Raw genomic sequence first — 16608 nt, 5'->3', positions numbered from 1 at the left:
TCACACTCATGTAGTCCGTCTTTGCAAAAACAGCAGAAACGGCAGCCTCCAGCTGTGGGTCATCCAATTTGTTAGGAAAACTTAAAGGAAATGCGATCCTGAAAACTGCTGCCTCCTGTATTGTAGGAATCCTCTACTCCCAGTCACTTGATAGGGTAGGTTTGTTTTTTAGGCACCAGAAGTCTTGTGAAGTAGAAAAGATTTAAGTAGCCTAGTCAATAGTGCTGAGGTGGGTGAGGTTTGATCAGTGGATTAGAGTGATTAGAGGCCTGAACACAGGTTGTTTGATGCATCCTGCTCATTTTAATCACTGAGGAGTCCTTTAAGCCTGCAGTCACTCTTGGCTAAGTTTTTCTTCCCTTATTGCTGCTCTCCACTCAGAAGATATTTGCAATGAATGGTTTGTCTGTTACCACACCACACATTAAAATCTCATTATAACTTATGCAAGCTTGGATTCACTGAGATCAAAACAAATGAAATAGTGTAATTGAGAATATTAATCTCTGTCAAACGATTTGTAAGAATGTGTAGGCTGTTTGTTTTGAAACATGTATCAAAACAGCCTAAAAACTTGTGGCATATATGTTAAAAGTAATATTTACATTTAAATGTATATCACATGTAGTGTCACATTTTTCCTTGAATTATATTGGCATGTTTCATCTGTGTTGATTTGTAACGGTCGTGTCGTGTGAATAAACCACGAGTGTGTATCAATAAAGTGGATCCAGTGGATGGAGGTGTGGTCAAGTTGATCATGTGATTTAGGTGTTGCCGTTCCGTGTTTCCTCTGTGTGAAGGTACACTGTGAAACTATAAAGTCACTTGTTTTGACAAGCACAAGCACAAGCGCACAGACAGGACCGACAATGTCTTTCGATCTCTCAGCAGGTAGGCTTTAGTAGTATTAGAAATGAATATTTGATATTATAAGGCTACTGTTGATGTGGGACGGCTGATTTATGTAGGAAACATGTTCGTCATGTTCAGTAGCGAGCAACAGGCTGTTCTAGAGGATGTTTGCACCTGGCAGCTTAATTATCCAAATGTATCCATAAGAAAAAAGAAACTAAATTGCAACTGTGTAGACACAGCAAGGTGTATTTCAGTTATGATGTTATTTGTTGTTATCGTAAACATTTTTTTTTAAACATTTAACAATCTTGGTGAAAGTAATTCAGATTTTAAAAAAATATATTTTTATTCTAAGCCTGCTCACCATCTGTCTCTTTTGCTTGCTTGCAGCTGTGGGTACGGATGAAGAGGTGAAGAAGGAGGAAGCTCAGAAGGATGAGTTTAACTGGCCCTGGAAAAAGGACAAGGATAAGGTAGGAGCTGTGCACTCCAAAACCATGCTCAGAGCTTTCCCAGCTACTGAGATAATTAATAATAATAATAATAATAATAATAATAATAATAATGATGTATTTATTTTATCTGCGTAGCACTTCTGAGTAAACACAGATCACAAAGTGAAAAACATTTGAAATGGAAAGAGAATCAAACTAAATACTACAACAAAGCTAATCACAATCAAGACAGAGTTTGAAGCTTTGATCTCCTCAGACAAGTCATACCCAAATAATTTAGCAAAAGTGTGTTTTTTTTAATATATATCTTGTCAGGACTCAATCCTGGAAAGTGATGTTGAGAAGTTGCACCTATGTCTGAATGTACATCATCATTCCTTTTTTTCTTAGGATGGTAAAGACACATCTGGCAGTAAGGACAAGTCTGACAAGAAGCATAAATCTGACGATAAGGACAAGTCTGACAAGCATAAATCTGACAAAAAGGACAAGTCAGATAAGGACAAATCAGAGCACAAAGATGGTGAAGAGCTCAAGAAGAAGGGAAAGAAGAAAAAGCATCACAAGGAGCACAAGGAGCACAAGGAAGGACACAAATCAGGCAGCTCATCCTCCTCCTCCTCGTCATCTTCATCCAGCAGTGATGAGGTATTGTTGCAGTGAACTTACAGAGCTCTCTTACATTAAAAATTTGATATAAAAGTTTTAGTCTAGTGAACAAGTAAACCAACCACACTTCAAGTACATTTCTCTACAATACCATGCTCGTCTGTTTGCTGTTTGCAATACATAACAGAAATAACAAAAATAGAAAAGCAGCTCAACAGGTAACATACCAGCCTCGCCTTGTTTCAAAGTTCGCCTACCACCAGCTCGTTATTATGTGCAGACCATCACAACAGCAGGTTTTACCAGCGGTGCCAGTTTTAATCAGATCCGACACACCTCTGTGTGTGCATGCTTGTCTTCATCCATTGTTCATACACTAAAACCTCAAGTCCAGTTGTCAAGTGACTATCTTCTTATCTGCAGATTCATTCATTTTCAATTTGTTAATCAGCCGCCAATCTCCAAACAACTTCTGCTCACTTTTATGCTACGTTTGGAGCACCCTGTTGGTCACATTTGTACGAATAATAGCTTTTCCATGTACATGACAGAGGCAAAAGAGGAAAGAACCCCACCCTAGTGTGGGAGAGGTGAGAAATGGGTCAGCTAAGAGAGTCATGAAAGCGCCATTTTGTCTAATTTGGCTCTTCACAAGTGAACACAGTGCTCTGAGACCTGTCATGGCCTGAATCCACACTGCCACATTCTTGCTCTAAAGATGAAATGATTTAGGTGTTTATGCTGCTGCCAGGAAGATTCATACATTAAAGATAGGAGATGTGAGGCTCTAGATTTTCTTTAATAAATCATGTTTTCTTCCTGCAGTAACAGCATTGTCCTTTTTGTCATTTCAGAACTGATGCTTCCTGCGGGACCGGCCTGCTCTGTTCGTTGGTCTCTTATGAGCTTGTTAAGTGTGCAGAAGCACCAACCTCCCTTCTTGTCCTTACACTAGTGTCACTGTAACATGCTGGTCTTGTGTAAACATATCTGCTGATTCCTAGAAGTAAATGTTCTGAACACAAAGATTTCTTCTTTCTTCTTCCATGTAGTTCTTCTATCAAGTAGATATTTGTGTTCACCACAAGATGGCAGTGTTTTCTATTTTAAGGACCTTTTTAAAGTTTGAAGTTCAAGTACACAATGAGAGGAGTTTTTTTTAAAGATTTATATGTAAAATAAATGTAATGATTTACTGTAAAGGGGACATTTGCAAGTATGTTGGATATACACACAAGCACACATTTTGGTGCAATATAAAAAATTATTTTCTGTAGAGAAAGATGAATGCATGACAAGACTTTACTGTATTCTTCATTCAGAATTGAGGACATTGATCCTCAGTTAGTGTAATAACTAGCTTGATTTGATCTGAAGCAACTCAGTAGCATCAGTGGACCTGAGTTTGAATCATTCAACCACAACAAAATATCCTTCAAGGGGAAAAAAGTGAAGCCTCTAAAGAGATGATCTATCAGCTCAAGGAAAGCATGATCCAGCACTAAAAAAAATGAAAAAAAGGATACTCCGTTTACCTGACATCAATATTCAAGTTATGGTGAACTCCAGGCAGGACTGTCAGGAGAAGAGAATTACAACATTTAACATTGAGGATCTCCTTCAGGTCTTCTAAATCTTTTATAGGGAGCACAGAAAAAGAAAAATGGAGCGGTTTCAAAGAGGAATCAATAATAAATCAAGCATGCATCTTTCTGGGGGCTACTGAAGGGACCCAATTTAACCCATCAATCATGTTCAAACCTGTGTTTTATTTAACCTAAGGGAGTACTGAAGGGGAACATGAGTGGATGGTGTAAGAGAACATTTTCTCGATGCATTGATGCTCAAGGTAGAATATTATATATATATATATTTCCTTTAAAAAAAATGTCCTTATTGTTGTACATTGTTGTGACTTTGTAGATTACTAATGTTTGATTTTAGTCTAGCAGCTGTCATTTGAATTGACACATCATTAGTGTCATTTACATTTGTCAACAGCTGCCGGGAAATGAACACAATAAAGATCAGTCCCTGCTAAAGAGGACTTCAGACATGCAATCCAGTCAATTAAGTGATTAGCACTTAATTGACTGGTTTAACAAACGGCTTAGATTAAGCCAGGAGTAGTTCTTAATTCAGACTAGTTAAAATAGAACATTGAAATAGCTTTCATGAACTGCAGGAACTTCAGGGTAATTTTACGGGGCCGGGGCCATTGGTGCGTGTCTCTATTGCAGGACCCCCCCCCCCCCCCCCCCCCCCTATATAGGTTTAGCCTTTCTTTTATACAGTCTATGGTTTAGCCCGGAAAAGTTCCTGGGTGGGGCTTGGCATTTACTCTGTGCTGATTGAGTATACTCAAAGCGGGATGTGTCGTCAACAGAAAGCGCCACAGTAAGTGACATTTTAAAAAACTCAGCAGAAGAAGAACAGTAGTAGAAAGTGTCTACATCGCCGGAAAAAAAGTTTATAGCGTCCGTACACCAACACACAAACCAGAAACGCAGCAACCAACTCAGCTTCCTCCATGTTTAGCTCCTCGTCGTTTTTCTTGTTATGTTTTCGGCGAGTCGCATGTGTGACGTCACGGTCAAAGTCCGGTGGGTCCTATCCGGGTCCTACTCTGCTATGAGTAAAGTAAGTAAGACTAAATTAGAACACCTGGGTTAAACCTTAAGGACAATCACATGCTGTTGGCCTTCTGGTGGTCATAAAAACCTGGAATGGAATATAAAACATGATTACTGGTGTGAATCATAGACTGTGGTGTGAATCTTGAGACCACCCAATGGCAGAAGCAAAAAGATTTCATTCAAAAAACTTAAGTGTGTATAAAAAATGCTTCTAATACAAATTGGGTCACCACATTACATAATTGGGTGATATCTACTTTTTATAGACTCTGTGGAAGAACCTTGAACCTTAAGACGTAAAAGGAAGCGATTTACAACTGGAGGTGGGTTGCCAAAAAAAAGTAGGACTGATGAATTAAGTGACTTGCTGTCTGGAATAATAGAACATCAGCAACCTCTGGATGGTATACCAGACAATAATCATTTGGACAGTTCAGATGAAGACCTGAGCACAAATGGTCAATACAGCAAAGAAACTAGTTCTTCTTTTGGTAAATACAGTATATATCACTATGAGTCAAGTTTTATTCTTGTTTATTCTAAGGACCACAATATTTTTTTGGTCCTTATAGTATTCTTTTTTTTTTCCAGAGAAAATGAATATGAACAGGTTGGAAGAGTCGGTACACAGTGAGTGTGCACCCTCCTAATCTGCTGTACATCATGCTTTATCTAATCTTATTCAGTATCCTCTGTGTGTGACACTACAGACTTTTTTTTTCATAATGGCTGTGATTCAGAAAGGGCTCCTTCAGGTATCACACCAAACCCTGTTTACAGCATCAAACTTTTAAGATGTGAGCCAGTGTGTTTGACATTTTTTTCCCTTTTGATGCAACTTGCATGAATCCAATACTGCAAAATCTGCATGACCTTTCGAGAAAGGGAGCTGAGCATGCATGTAAAAAAAAGTTTAAAGTTCAGGCAGGAAGAGAAAGAGAGGAACAAAGAGGGAGTTGTAGAGGCTTCAGGGCATCCTTAGGAATCTCTAACTTGTACCTTATTTGTCTGCAGTGACAGCTACACATCTGTGAAATCCTGCCAACAGCTTTGTGCACAAGAAAGGATGAAGAGATGGATGTCCTCCCGTTTGATATTCCCTTTTCTGAAAGTCTAAATAATCTAATTAGGAAGGAATTTTTAAAGAGAAAAATCAGTCCACACCATCTCTCTTTTGAAGTTTGGAAGTTTTATGAGGGGCGGTGGCGGTGGGTGGTGGTGGTGGTGGTGGTAGTGGGGGGGGCACAGTGTCGACACCAGAAGTCTTGTGAAGTAGAAAAGATATAAGCAGTCATTTAGTGCTGAGGTGGGTGAGGTTTGATCAGTGGATTAGAGTGATTAGAGGCCTGAACACAGGTTGTTTGATGCATCCTGCTCATTTTAATCACTGAGGAGTCCTTTAAGCCTGCAGTCACTCTTGGCTAAGTTTTTCTTCCCTTATTGCTGCTCTCCACTCAGAAGATCTTTGCAATGAATGGTTTGTCTGTTACATTGCCACAGTACATCACACATTAAAATCTCATTATAACTTATGCAAGCTTGGATTCACTGAGATCAAAACACTTAAATGAAATAGTGTGTAATTGAGCATGTTAATCTCTGTCATATGATTTTAAAGAATATGTATGGCTGTTTGTTTTGTGTGTGTGTGTGTGTGTGTGTGTTTATGTTAGCGCTTCTGATGTGTAACAGACTTGGACTGGGTGAAGGACTCACCTGGAGTGAAGCTGTCATTGTAGGATATCTCTGTGTTGCAGACTCACTGCACTGATATAACATTACAAAAGATGAAATGACTCAGACTGCAGGGCCTTAATGTAGTAACAATGAGCAAAAACGCTGATGAATCCTGTAATTCTGCCAGAAAATGAAGAATTAGGCCAACAGTAGCTATAGTATTATTATTGTAAAGACTACTTGAAATGAGATTGGCCAATTGTGAGTAAATAGTTACATAAATGTCGCACAGGTAGGCCCAATGAGGAGGATGGTAAGCAAAACGCAAATGCAATTTAGTGGGAACAGAAAAGGCAAGGCAGTTTTATTTTATAACCATATTTCATACACAATGGCAACTCAATGTGCTTTACATAAAACAGAAAAACATGCAATTTGAGAAACATTAAAACATACAATTACCCCCCCCCCACACACACACACACTAATAATAATAACAAAGTACAGAAAAATAGAAAGACATAAATAAAATGCTAGAATAGAGCATTAAATATAAGATTGCAGCATACAATAATGATTTGCTTTAAAATCATTAAAAGGACATGCAAAAAGAAAGATTAAAATGTAAAGTGCTTTAACCACTTAACATACGCCCCTGTTTTTCATGTTGTTAGCCTAAACGACATGCCCAAGTTGTGAGCAGCACAGATCCCACATAGTTTGAGACTCAGAGATGTGTCTGGTATCATTGGAAAGGAAACACTCTCAGGATTCTTGTAAAAGTGTCTGTGTGATTCTGTGACTTACTGACAAAGAGTGGCAGAGGTTACAATGATGGGGTTGTTTACTCGCCCATAGGTTTGCCTTTACAATGACATGTGTACAGACATTCAGGGACCTCTCAGCAGGATATAGACACAATGAGGCCACAGCCACATGTCTTGGCTTCGTGCAGTCCAAATTTGGAGTCAAAAGACCAAAAATTTTCAGAGTTATTTTTCAACAGGTATGTCCATGTGTTTTCCTTTTTGGAGACTCCAAATGGACACTTGGTTACCAAAGCTGTATAACCGCAGTCAAACACCTATAACTTCACAACCCCTTTGCCTACAATCAAAATCTTGGTCTCTAATGAAAGCTGACACCATATTATTATTATTAATATTATTATTATTACATATAACCATGTTTTTTTTGTTTGGCCATATCTATCTATCTATCTGTTTATTTTGTTATAAGTCATATGTGAAGTCGAAGAAGAACCAACCGTGTACCAAAATGCCGAGTGCGTAATGATATATGGTTCAACTCTTTTACGCACCGGGCGCACGCCGGTTACGCTTGGAGTTTGTTTATGGACAGCCAAACTTAATAGCTTAGTGTCATACACCGTTGGAAACCTCAGACTATTGGCTAAAAGGTTATCAACTTCATTTCACCGAATATTTCCATAGGCTAGAACAGCAGTCAATCAAAGCCATGTCGTCATTGTTGTCGGTCACATGTCCTCATTGGCTTTGGAGACACTGCCTAATCCTAAACACCGATTGGCTTGTGTGTGGTGTCGTCAGAAGCAGAAGAGGCTCACGGTCGTAAACATCTAGTCACGTGTACTCTGAGATGGACGTGCAGGTCAGGAAATGACGTAAACGGACCGTATATGATTTGTTATTTGTGTTTATTACGTTACGTGTTGGACTAAATACATGGACATATTGAGGAAAGTATTTCGGTTTTATGGAAACGGATTTCATATTTCACAAGAATGGATACTTGGCGTGCTGTACAGAAAGTCCTGAGTCATAAGATGGTCGTTGTGGATAAAGGGAAGACTTTGAAGGTATGTAGGCATTATAGCTTTTCTCACTTAGCTGAGGGGCTAGCCGAGCTAATCGCTAATACTATTACTGGCTGTGAGCAACCATATGAGTCATGAGTGGTCTTGAATGAATCAGCGCAATCTAAGCTTTCCAACAATGTACGGCATGAATATATATGTTTAAAGGTTGGTGTTTAAAACATTCAGAATAACGTGTGGCTACCTCCTAACATCCGTCCCGTCCCGTAGACGGAACAGCGTACGTTAAGAGGTTAAAAGAGCTTAATCATAAGTATAGGAAACATTTATTACACGATAAATAAATAAACCAAGACTTTGTAGAAAGCGACCAACAAAAAACCAACCTGCATACCATATGAATGAACCTTAATTAATATCAAATTACTTATTTTCAGTATGCAGATTTGTCTCAGTCACAGATCGTGTTTTGACCCCCCTCCCCCACCGTACACACACGTGAAGTTAGCATTAACTAACTTTAACTTGTGTATATTTATGTGATTGATTTTCCTGTATGTTTCTGAGACTTTCTTAACATATTTGCTCAGTGTCTTTTTTTTTTTTTAGTAATCTTCTGTTTTTATTAGTTGAGTGTGTTTGAATCATTTATTCTGCAAGTTCCCCGTTTTTGGTTTTGTTCCGAGAAATGACAAATCTCGAATCTTGAACATTATTGATCATATTTAATTATGTATATCCATAGAGAGCCGTACTTAGTCCGTTTCGAAGTAAGCACACAACATAGCTACATTCTAACCTATTTTGTTCTCTTCTCTTCTCTTCTCCTCTGCTCTGTCGGTATTCTCTGGACGCACCGCAGGGGGGCACGAACGTCTCTTCTCTCTGTCTGGCGTCAGCGGTATCCCAGCAACAGCCGGGCTCCGGTCTCCCGCTGCTAAACGCCGTCAAGCAGCACAAACGCAGTCAGACTAAAACAGGAAGCCAGGTGGATCTAAACTACAGAATAAATGTTCTTTGAGTCCAGGTGAGTTTCTTTGGACAAGCTTTTTAAAGTAGCATAATCCTGATTGGTTGATTAATTTTGTTCTTGAGTATTTGGTGAAACATACATGCATGAATAAACGAATTCAGTGAAATTAATTAAAGCCTGATTTTAATACACAAGTGGAATGCAGGAATGGAAGACATACATGGCAGGCAGACAATTGTTTGTCGACAAGGATTAGATGGAAAAAATGATATGTTTTGTTTATAAAGCCAGTTTAAGGTTTACACACTATTCCCAGAACTCAATTAAATATTTCAGGTGTAACCCTAATTCGCTTGTGTAGGCTTTAGAGGGTCTGGCTTTTACTTTTTCTTAATTTAATGGACTACTGATCATAATTTCTTGCAACCTGACTAGCTTCTAAAATAAAAGAAAGTGTGTGAAACATTAAAGGAGTTAAGTGGTTTGTCAGTGGTTTGACAGTCTGACAGACTGACTTTTAGTAACTGTTTTCTCCCCAAATACATTTCATAATCTATAGTAACAATTTATAAGAAACTAGTACAAACGATTATGGAACGAATCCGTGAGGGCTTTATAATGAATACAATTCATAAATAAATGAAAAAGTTCTTGAATAACTCCGTTCTGCCCCCTGGCTGTTTTACTTTGAAAAATACTCATCGGAAGTAGTGTTGTTTCCAGGTCTCTGTGGTTTGCTCGCAGGTCGGCTCAGCCTCAGCAGATCACACAGAAACCATGGAGCGCAACAAGACGCGTTGGAGAGACTCGCCATGCGCAGAGGAAAAGTGCCAGTTTCTCATCAGTTTCTAAGTCACTTTTAGAGAAAGGGGACAGTTTTCCGTTCAGCAGCAGGTGCACGCTGAGTTTTTCCAAGCGTGCGTAAATTGACTGGATAGAGGACCGGGGAAGAAAATAGTCTTGGAGTGACTGGCAGCTACCAAAGAACGGGAGGAGAGGATCGGAGTAAAGAACGCCCTTAGGAGAGACGCGTGCCTGGTGCTGGATAGAAATGCTGTCAAGATTATTTTTGCTCACACATTTGAACATTTCACGTTGTTTTAGGAAAATGTCGCTTGTGTGCGCTGCGTAAAAATCCTGAACTGCTTTCATGTCTCATGCCATTACAAGAAACAGTTACTTTTCTTCAAGGAAACTGTGAGCAGGAGCAGATACAGCCTAAAGAAGGAGGCACTGGGCTAAACACTGAGAACGAAGCACTGAACAGTTACGAACCATGGTGAAGTTTCATAACTCGGACCTATGGATAGCCTGGATGGTCATATTCTGCATGGAGGGTAAGTTCTCTGACACTTGGAAACTTGTATAGGGAATCTATTTCTAGAATAATGCACTTTGCACACACATTGTACAAAAATAGTAATAATAGGCCTTGTAACAGTACTATTAAAATAGTAATAGTTGTAGTTGTAGAAGGTTAGAGAAACTATCTCAAAAGGCTTACAGATTTTGAATCACGTGGACGAATCATTATTACAATACATCTGCATCAGTACTGCAAAAACAGATGTATCTGGAATTAAATTGTGCCACGGGCTCAACCTCTCCTCTCCAAGAGCGCGTGCCACATCCATTTGACCCTGCCTCCCCTCCTCCTCCTTCTTAATACTGTATGTTTAGATCAGGCTGACAAATCCCCAGCATTTCCACAAAAACTAAAACACTGATTTAGGATGACTTTTCTCCAGCACTAGGCGCCATGTCGTCGCTCCCAAAAGCACTTTTGATTGTCGTCTTATCCATAATGCGCTCAGCCTCGCCTCATACGCGTGTCTTACGCAATGACTAAAATTACAGCTTTATTATTAATATTATTGGGGGGCGCGGGGTGGGTGGGGGAGAGTGGGGGGTCTCGTTAAATTACACAACCGCCACCAATACATATTAAAACGTGACACAGTAGTGAGAGAGTCTGTGTTTTGAAATAGAAACGGAGCAGACGGTGGAGGGTTGCGCTGGTAATCCGCCCGATTAACGGGAAGCGTGGTGACCAGGCAGCACAGGAGAGCAGGCAACCCCAAAGGAAAATCACTGTATATTCCCACGATTCTCCTATGGGAATTATACTGTGTATGTGTGGCATTAAATTCCAAGTTTATTGACCTCATCTCACTTCGTAGCCTGATGGTTATAGGAAGTGATGCTATAGAGAGAGCTTGTGAGTTTAGCGAGTTTGTCATACTTTAGGTTGGCTTTATTATGATGTATTATATCATTTCTCTTAAATTTTGTAAGTTATATTTATGATATTTGTTAAGTAAGCCTGCTACAATGTTTCCTGATGTTGAGAGAGAGCTTTGAGAGAGTAAAATTGAAAAGTGAGTGAGTGAGTTTAAGAAAAAATAATGGCCCCATTCAATAAATGGATATTTTTTTGTATCCACACAAACATGGTGTAGGCTAATATATGTCCATAGTTGATATGCAGTATACAGCTGTTAAATAAGTGGAAATGAAATAAATTCCTTGAAATAATCCTCATCCTTCTTTTCATATAGCCTACAATACTTTCTGTCTTTCAGAAAATAAAGCACAGGAGGGCAGAAAAACGGTAGAATGCCGACCAAGCCCCCCCAGAGGCTGGTGTCTAGAAACAAAAGCATTTCCACTGAGCCGAACAGACACACACACACACACACACACACACACACACACACACACACACACACACACACACACACACACACCCACACACCTAATGTACACACCAGCCTGACATGTCAATTTGGACAGAACTTGGACAGAGATTGAATTTAGTCCTGATTGCCCAGGTGTTTCACTCCGCTGCTCCTTTATTTAGCTGTATACCTCTGCAGTGAGTGGATATATGGAGTCTTGTCAGCTTTACTTAGGGTTGGACACACACACACACACACACACACGCACACACACACAGACAAACATACACAAACACACACACACACACACACACACACACACACACACACACACACACACATACATACACACACACACACACACACATATATATATACACAAGCTTTTCTGATTTGATTCAAAATTTAAACTGTGCACTGTGGCCACTCCATAGGAACCTGTGCCCCTTTTAATAAGTGAAGGTGCAAATCTACAAATGACTCTCACCAGCTCCATTATCAAGCCCAACCTGTTCAGGAAGAAGCTTCATTCACTGGACAGTTTTTTCTCTCTCCTCTTGCGTCTTGGTGGGGAGCAGCCAGTGTTTCTATAAATAAATTCTGATGCAGCAAACTCAATATTGATTGTGGTTTGCTTGTTTTGGCTGTGTATACTGACCTCCACTTTTATATGTCAGACATTGTCACTAGATTGATTGGATTAGCTCATTACATTACACTGGATTGTTTTGTGCTTCATTGTTATGTAATGTAGCTTGAATCATTTCACATTTACCTCACATACATTTATCTTTATCTGTTGTTTTTGATGTGCCATCCGGTGTGTTTTTGTGGCTGTTGACATATAGTAAACAGTTAAAAAAGGAGCCAAAAAAGGAAAGTTTTGGAAGAACAGGAAACTGTGAGCAACTATGACAGGAGGAAGGACAGTTTTTAAGTGATTTTGACAGGCATTAGTCACGGCCAAGTTTATGGCAGGGCCCCCCTCGTACTTTCAGCATTAGTTAGAGGATATGTCATGTCCTTCTTCAACCATCAACCCTCCCGAGTTACACATAAATATTGCATCCCTTCTTCTCAATTAGCAATGGGCATCTCACAGCAATACACTGAAAAAAGTTGGGTTGTTCAGATGTGCACTGCATTGAGTGTGTGAAGAAAGTTTTTAAAAGTTAAGAGAATAAACTGTATAGGCTTTATGCTAATAAACTGATTGGTTCAGCTGTTGTCACAACGAACCCCCCAGGCGATACCAGCACAGAGCTGCTCTGGCCATGCCCTGATTTAACGATTCACCCTGATCAACCCTCCAGGGTGTGGCAGAGACCGATCCGGAGGTCCAATCAATTCAGTAAATTAAATTCAAGCGGAGGTGGTGGCTCTGAACTTCTCAACTAGTTTGTTTTGGTTTTCTGCATAATAGATCTTATGGAACATTTCAAATTTGCATACACTGAAATGTTCAGATTAGCCTCCAGGCTTCCATTTCGCTGTCCGTATGTTTGAAATAAAGAGTCCAGTGAGGATCGAGGGGTGCTCGAGCATAAAAGGAAAGACAACATGGAGTGTTACTGAAGCTCATTGGCATTCAGGGCATTCATGTTGGCATCAAAGCTGAACTTAGACCAGTTAGCTTTCTTCACTTTCTCTGTGAGCTTGTTAACATTTGAGACTCTGCTCAAAGTCCTGGTATGAAATTACATAGGAAGTCTGCTCTGTTGTTTACACCGTCCCCCTTGCAGAGTTTTATGATTTAATTTTTCAATCAATCCGTCACTCAAATGTGATTTATGCCACACAGTTGCACTGGGTTCACAGAAGCAGTGTGAATGGCTTTGGTGATTTTGCAGAAGAGACTTCCAGCTGGCGGTGTTAAAGACAGACTAGTTTAAAAAGTAATTAAAAAACAAAACAAAAAACAAAACTATTATTTCAGCACTATTTAGAGAACCATACTGCATGTGACAATGTGTTGCAGTTCTGATAATCAACAAAACCATGCTTGCTGCAATGCTTCTATTGCCTCTTCAAAGCTGCTTAGATTTTTATTGCAGGTGGTTACAGATAATAAGAAATGAGAGGGAGCAGGGTAACAAGAGCTTTGAACAGCACACAGAGCCATTTAAACATACTCCCACTAATGTAACCACAGGCCATCTTGCAGTGTTTTGTCTTTAGTAAATGCCATACACCTAGCATCTAACTTAAAAGAAGCCTCTCAATTAAAAAATCCTGCTCATGCAGAATGCATATGATAAAAAAATCCCGTCTGTGTCAGATTTATCTGATAAGTAATGCCCCCCCCCCTCTTTCCGCCTGCTGCTAAAAAGGAGCAGCTGGAACAAGAGTGTTGGACAGATGGAACTTTCCACCTCGATTATTTTTCTCACTAAAAATAACCTCTCAAAAAATTAAAAGACCCCTGGGACCGCTTGCAAAGTGCATGCACGTGTGTGCGTCCGCGTGTGTATGTTTGAGCGACAGAGGCGCACAGAACTTCAGACGATGGGGTCCTCAGATGATGGCATCAGCGGCCATCCTGGGAGTGTGAATGAATAAAAGATGGGCAGATATTTGGAGGAGAGAGAGCACAGCGTTCGCCCAGTCCCACAGTCTCTTAAGCACACATTAAACTAGGCCCCAAAGAGTCCACAGGCGGCTCTGCTGCGCGGCAGTGGGCCAAGCATCTGGGGCAAACATCTGATGTGGTCAGTTCACAGAGGTTTGGGGGTTTGGAGGTTTGGGGTTTAGAGGTTTTTGCGGTTGGTTGTACCTTTAATCAGAGTGGCAAATGAGAGAATCATGAGTTAATCATGAGTGTGTGAGAGAAGCAGGGTGAAGGTGTTGATGCAGAAGTGTGATAAGTTGTGTTTTTAACTGCATTTGGGGTAGATGATTGAAAAAGGGTGTTGGGGAAATGGGGTGTTTCTTATTAAAACAGGAGCTCATCTGGAGGTACTCGATGTCAAACTTTGTGGTGGAAGTTCATTCCAGTCAGTTGAACAACTCTGTCAACTCTCCATTACTCTGTGCAGAGGCATTGTGCTGTTGTTTTCAAGCATTTCAACTATCTTACTGAGCAATGAAGACATTTCATCAGTGATTCAAAGTAACTGAAACTACTTGAGCCACATGATCATTGCTGTAAAAACCTATAGCAGGCAACACCTCCAGTTTAAAACTCGAGAATGTAAAAGGGAATTACTACAACTCTCCAGAAATGCTGTGTGTGTTTGTTTACAGGGGCAGAGGTGATGATTTAATCAAAAAGCATAAACAGCTTTCCTGTGACTGGGCTTCAAAACATAAGTCATTTATCATGCTTTAAAGGACCAGTGTATAGGATTGAGTGACATCTAACAGTGAGGTTGTAGATTGCAATGTGAGGAAAACACTGCAATTCTTATTTATTTCATGTACACTCATTGTTCTGCTAGATGCCACTAAATTCTACACACTGCATATTTAAATGTATATGAAAGAATCTTTGATCATAACACGCTGTGACAGATTGTAGCATTTGGAAAAGATGATCTTTTAGGTTGATTCTCCTTTTGAGTGTATGAGTGTGTGTCTGTGTGTGTGTTTGCGTGTGTGAAGAGCTCTGGGCTTATACATATTTAAAGCGGATGTCTTCCTCATGTCGTGGCACCCTGAAGATCCTCTCCTCGATATGAGCAGCTTTGCTTTGCTGGCACTTGAGGTTTGACAGGACCTTTGCTGACAGGACTCCCCGATCACAGCAGTACCTTTGCAGATATTTGGTTCATACAAATACAGACATAGAAATACAGATGGCAAAGTTAAAAGTCTTGAGAAGTGTGGCAAAAAAAGAAAAGCTACTATGAATCAATTTTAGTTTGTTGTTTTCTCACATGGCACATGTAAGCAAGCTTTACACATTTTTGAAATATCATAGTTTAGTCATTACTTTCATGTGAGTCAGTGCTCTAAACTGGTCACAAACTGGGGTTTTCCGCACTGACTCCACTCTAACAAGCATCATTATTGTTTCTTAGTTGAGTCAGACTCTTGTACAAGATTCTTCTCAATGTCACATTAATGTTATAAAAATGGTCAGTTTTTAACAGAAGTCTCATTGAGACACCACAATCTATGTTCCAGCACCAATGGCTACACTTTATGCTTGATTTAAGGACGTTCTTTACTTTATTTGTCCTCAGAAGCCTGGTGGAAATGTTACTGTTCTCTGTACCTTTAGGACTCCTGTTGAAACATTGAGGTTCATAACAATCAATGTTAATTGACTTATATTTTTTACAAAGGCCCTCCTACATCATTCACATCTGTGTGTGTGTTTGTGATATATTGCAGCTCTCAATCAGTATGTGCCAGAGAATCGTTAACTTGATCTCTAGTATTACCAAGAATAGTTGCAGTGTTTATCATTGTAAGCCTTTACGAGCTCAGATCAATGGCAAAGAAAATGCTCCAACACACATTATTCCCACAAGTGTGTGCTAACAGGCAGGGTGTGTGTCTCATATTCCCCCTGGCAAATAAATTACGGTGGATACCAATGGATCAAGGTTTCTGTCGACTATAACGACCTTAACAGTTTGATCTACCAATCGCAGTCCTTCAGGTTCCAGACAGTCAGATTGTCTTTTAGGTTCATTAGGCAGATTCACACTCTCCAGTGAACTTAATGCTAAGATGAAAGGAAACTCAGTCTGTTCAGCTGTTCATTTTTCTGCAGAGGGTGAATTCGTAAATAGCCTTTGTGACTTGGTTGGTCACAGATTTTGGAAATAAATTGAAAATTGGGCACATTTTAGAAATAAGTCTCCCTTACTGCCTGCAGCTATAAGGCATGGAGCCCAAAAGGTTCACGTGATGGTTGTTTATAATAAAGGATTACCCTAAATCAGCCATTTATGCCCTTCATTTGGTTCATAGAATT

General features: G+C 39.8%; 1 protein-coding gene across 1 annotated transcript; it reads left to right on the top strand.

Annotated features, from left to right (window-relative positions):
* Positions 1 to 803: 803 nt before the first annotated feature.
* On the top strand, positions 804 to 2859 carry LOC128360833 (uncharacterized protein DDB_G0288629-like). The gene is made up of 4 exons (XM_053321358.1): positions 804 to 894; positions 1249 to 1331; positions 1704 to 1961; positions 2777 to 2859. Exons 1-4 carry the CDS (start codon positions 873 to 875, stop codon positions 2780 to 2782), a joined length of 369 nt encoding a protein of 122 aa, XP_053177333.1. The 5' UTR covers positions 804 to 872; the 3' UTR covers positions 2783 to 2859.
* Positions 2860 to 16608: the final 13749 nt, after the last annotated feature.

This window comes from Scomber japonicus, chromosome 6 (genome assembly GCF_027409825.1).
Source record: "Scomber japonicus isolate fScoJap1 chromosome 6, fScoJap1.pri, whole genome shotgun sequence".
Classification (NCBI taxonomy): domain Eukaryota; kingdom Metazoa; phylum Chordata; class Actinopteri; order Scombriformes; family Scombridae; genus Scomber; species Scomber japonicus.
Note: the sequence above shows the minus strand (reverse complement) of the source record. Positions and strands in the feature narration are given on the sequence as shown.

Excerpts from the sequence above, each read along its gene's own strand:
- LOC128360833 (XM_053321358.1), top strand. The coding sequence starts at position 873 with ATGTCTTTCGATCTCTCAGCAG. Across the intron at positions 895-1,248 it reads GTCTTTCGATCTCTCAGCAG|CTGTGGGTACGGATGAAGAG; the intron begins GTAGGCTTTAGT and ends GCTTGCTTGCAG. Across the intron at positions 1,332-1,703 it reads GGAAAAAGGACAAGGATAAG|GATGGTAAAGACACATCTGG; the intron begins GTAGGAGCTGTG and ends TTTTTTTCTTAG.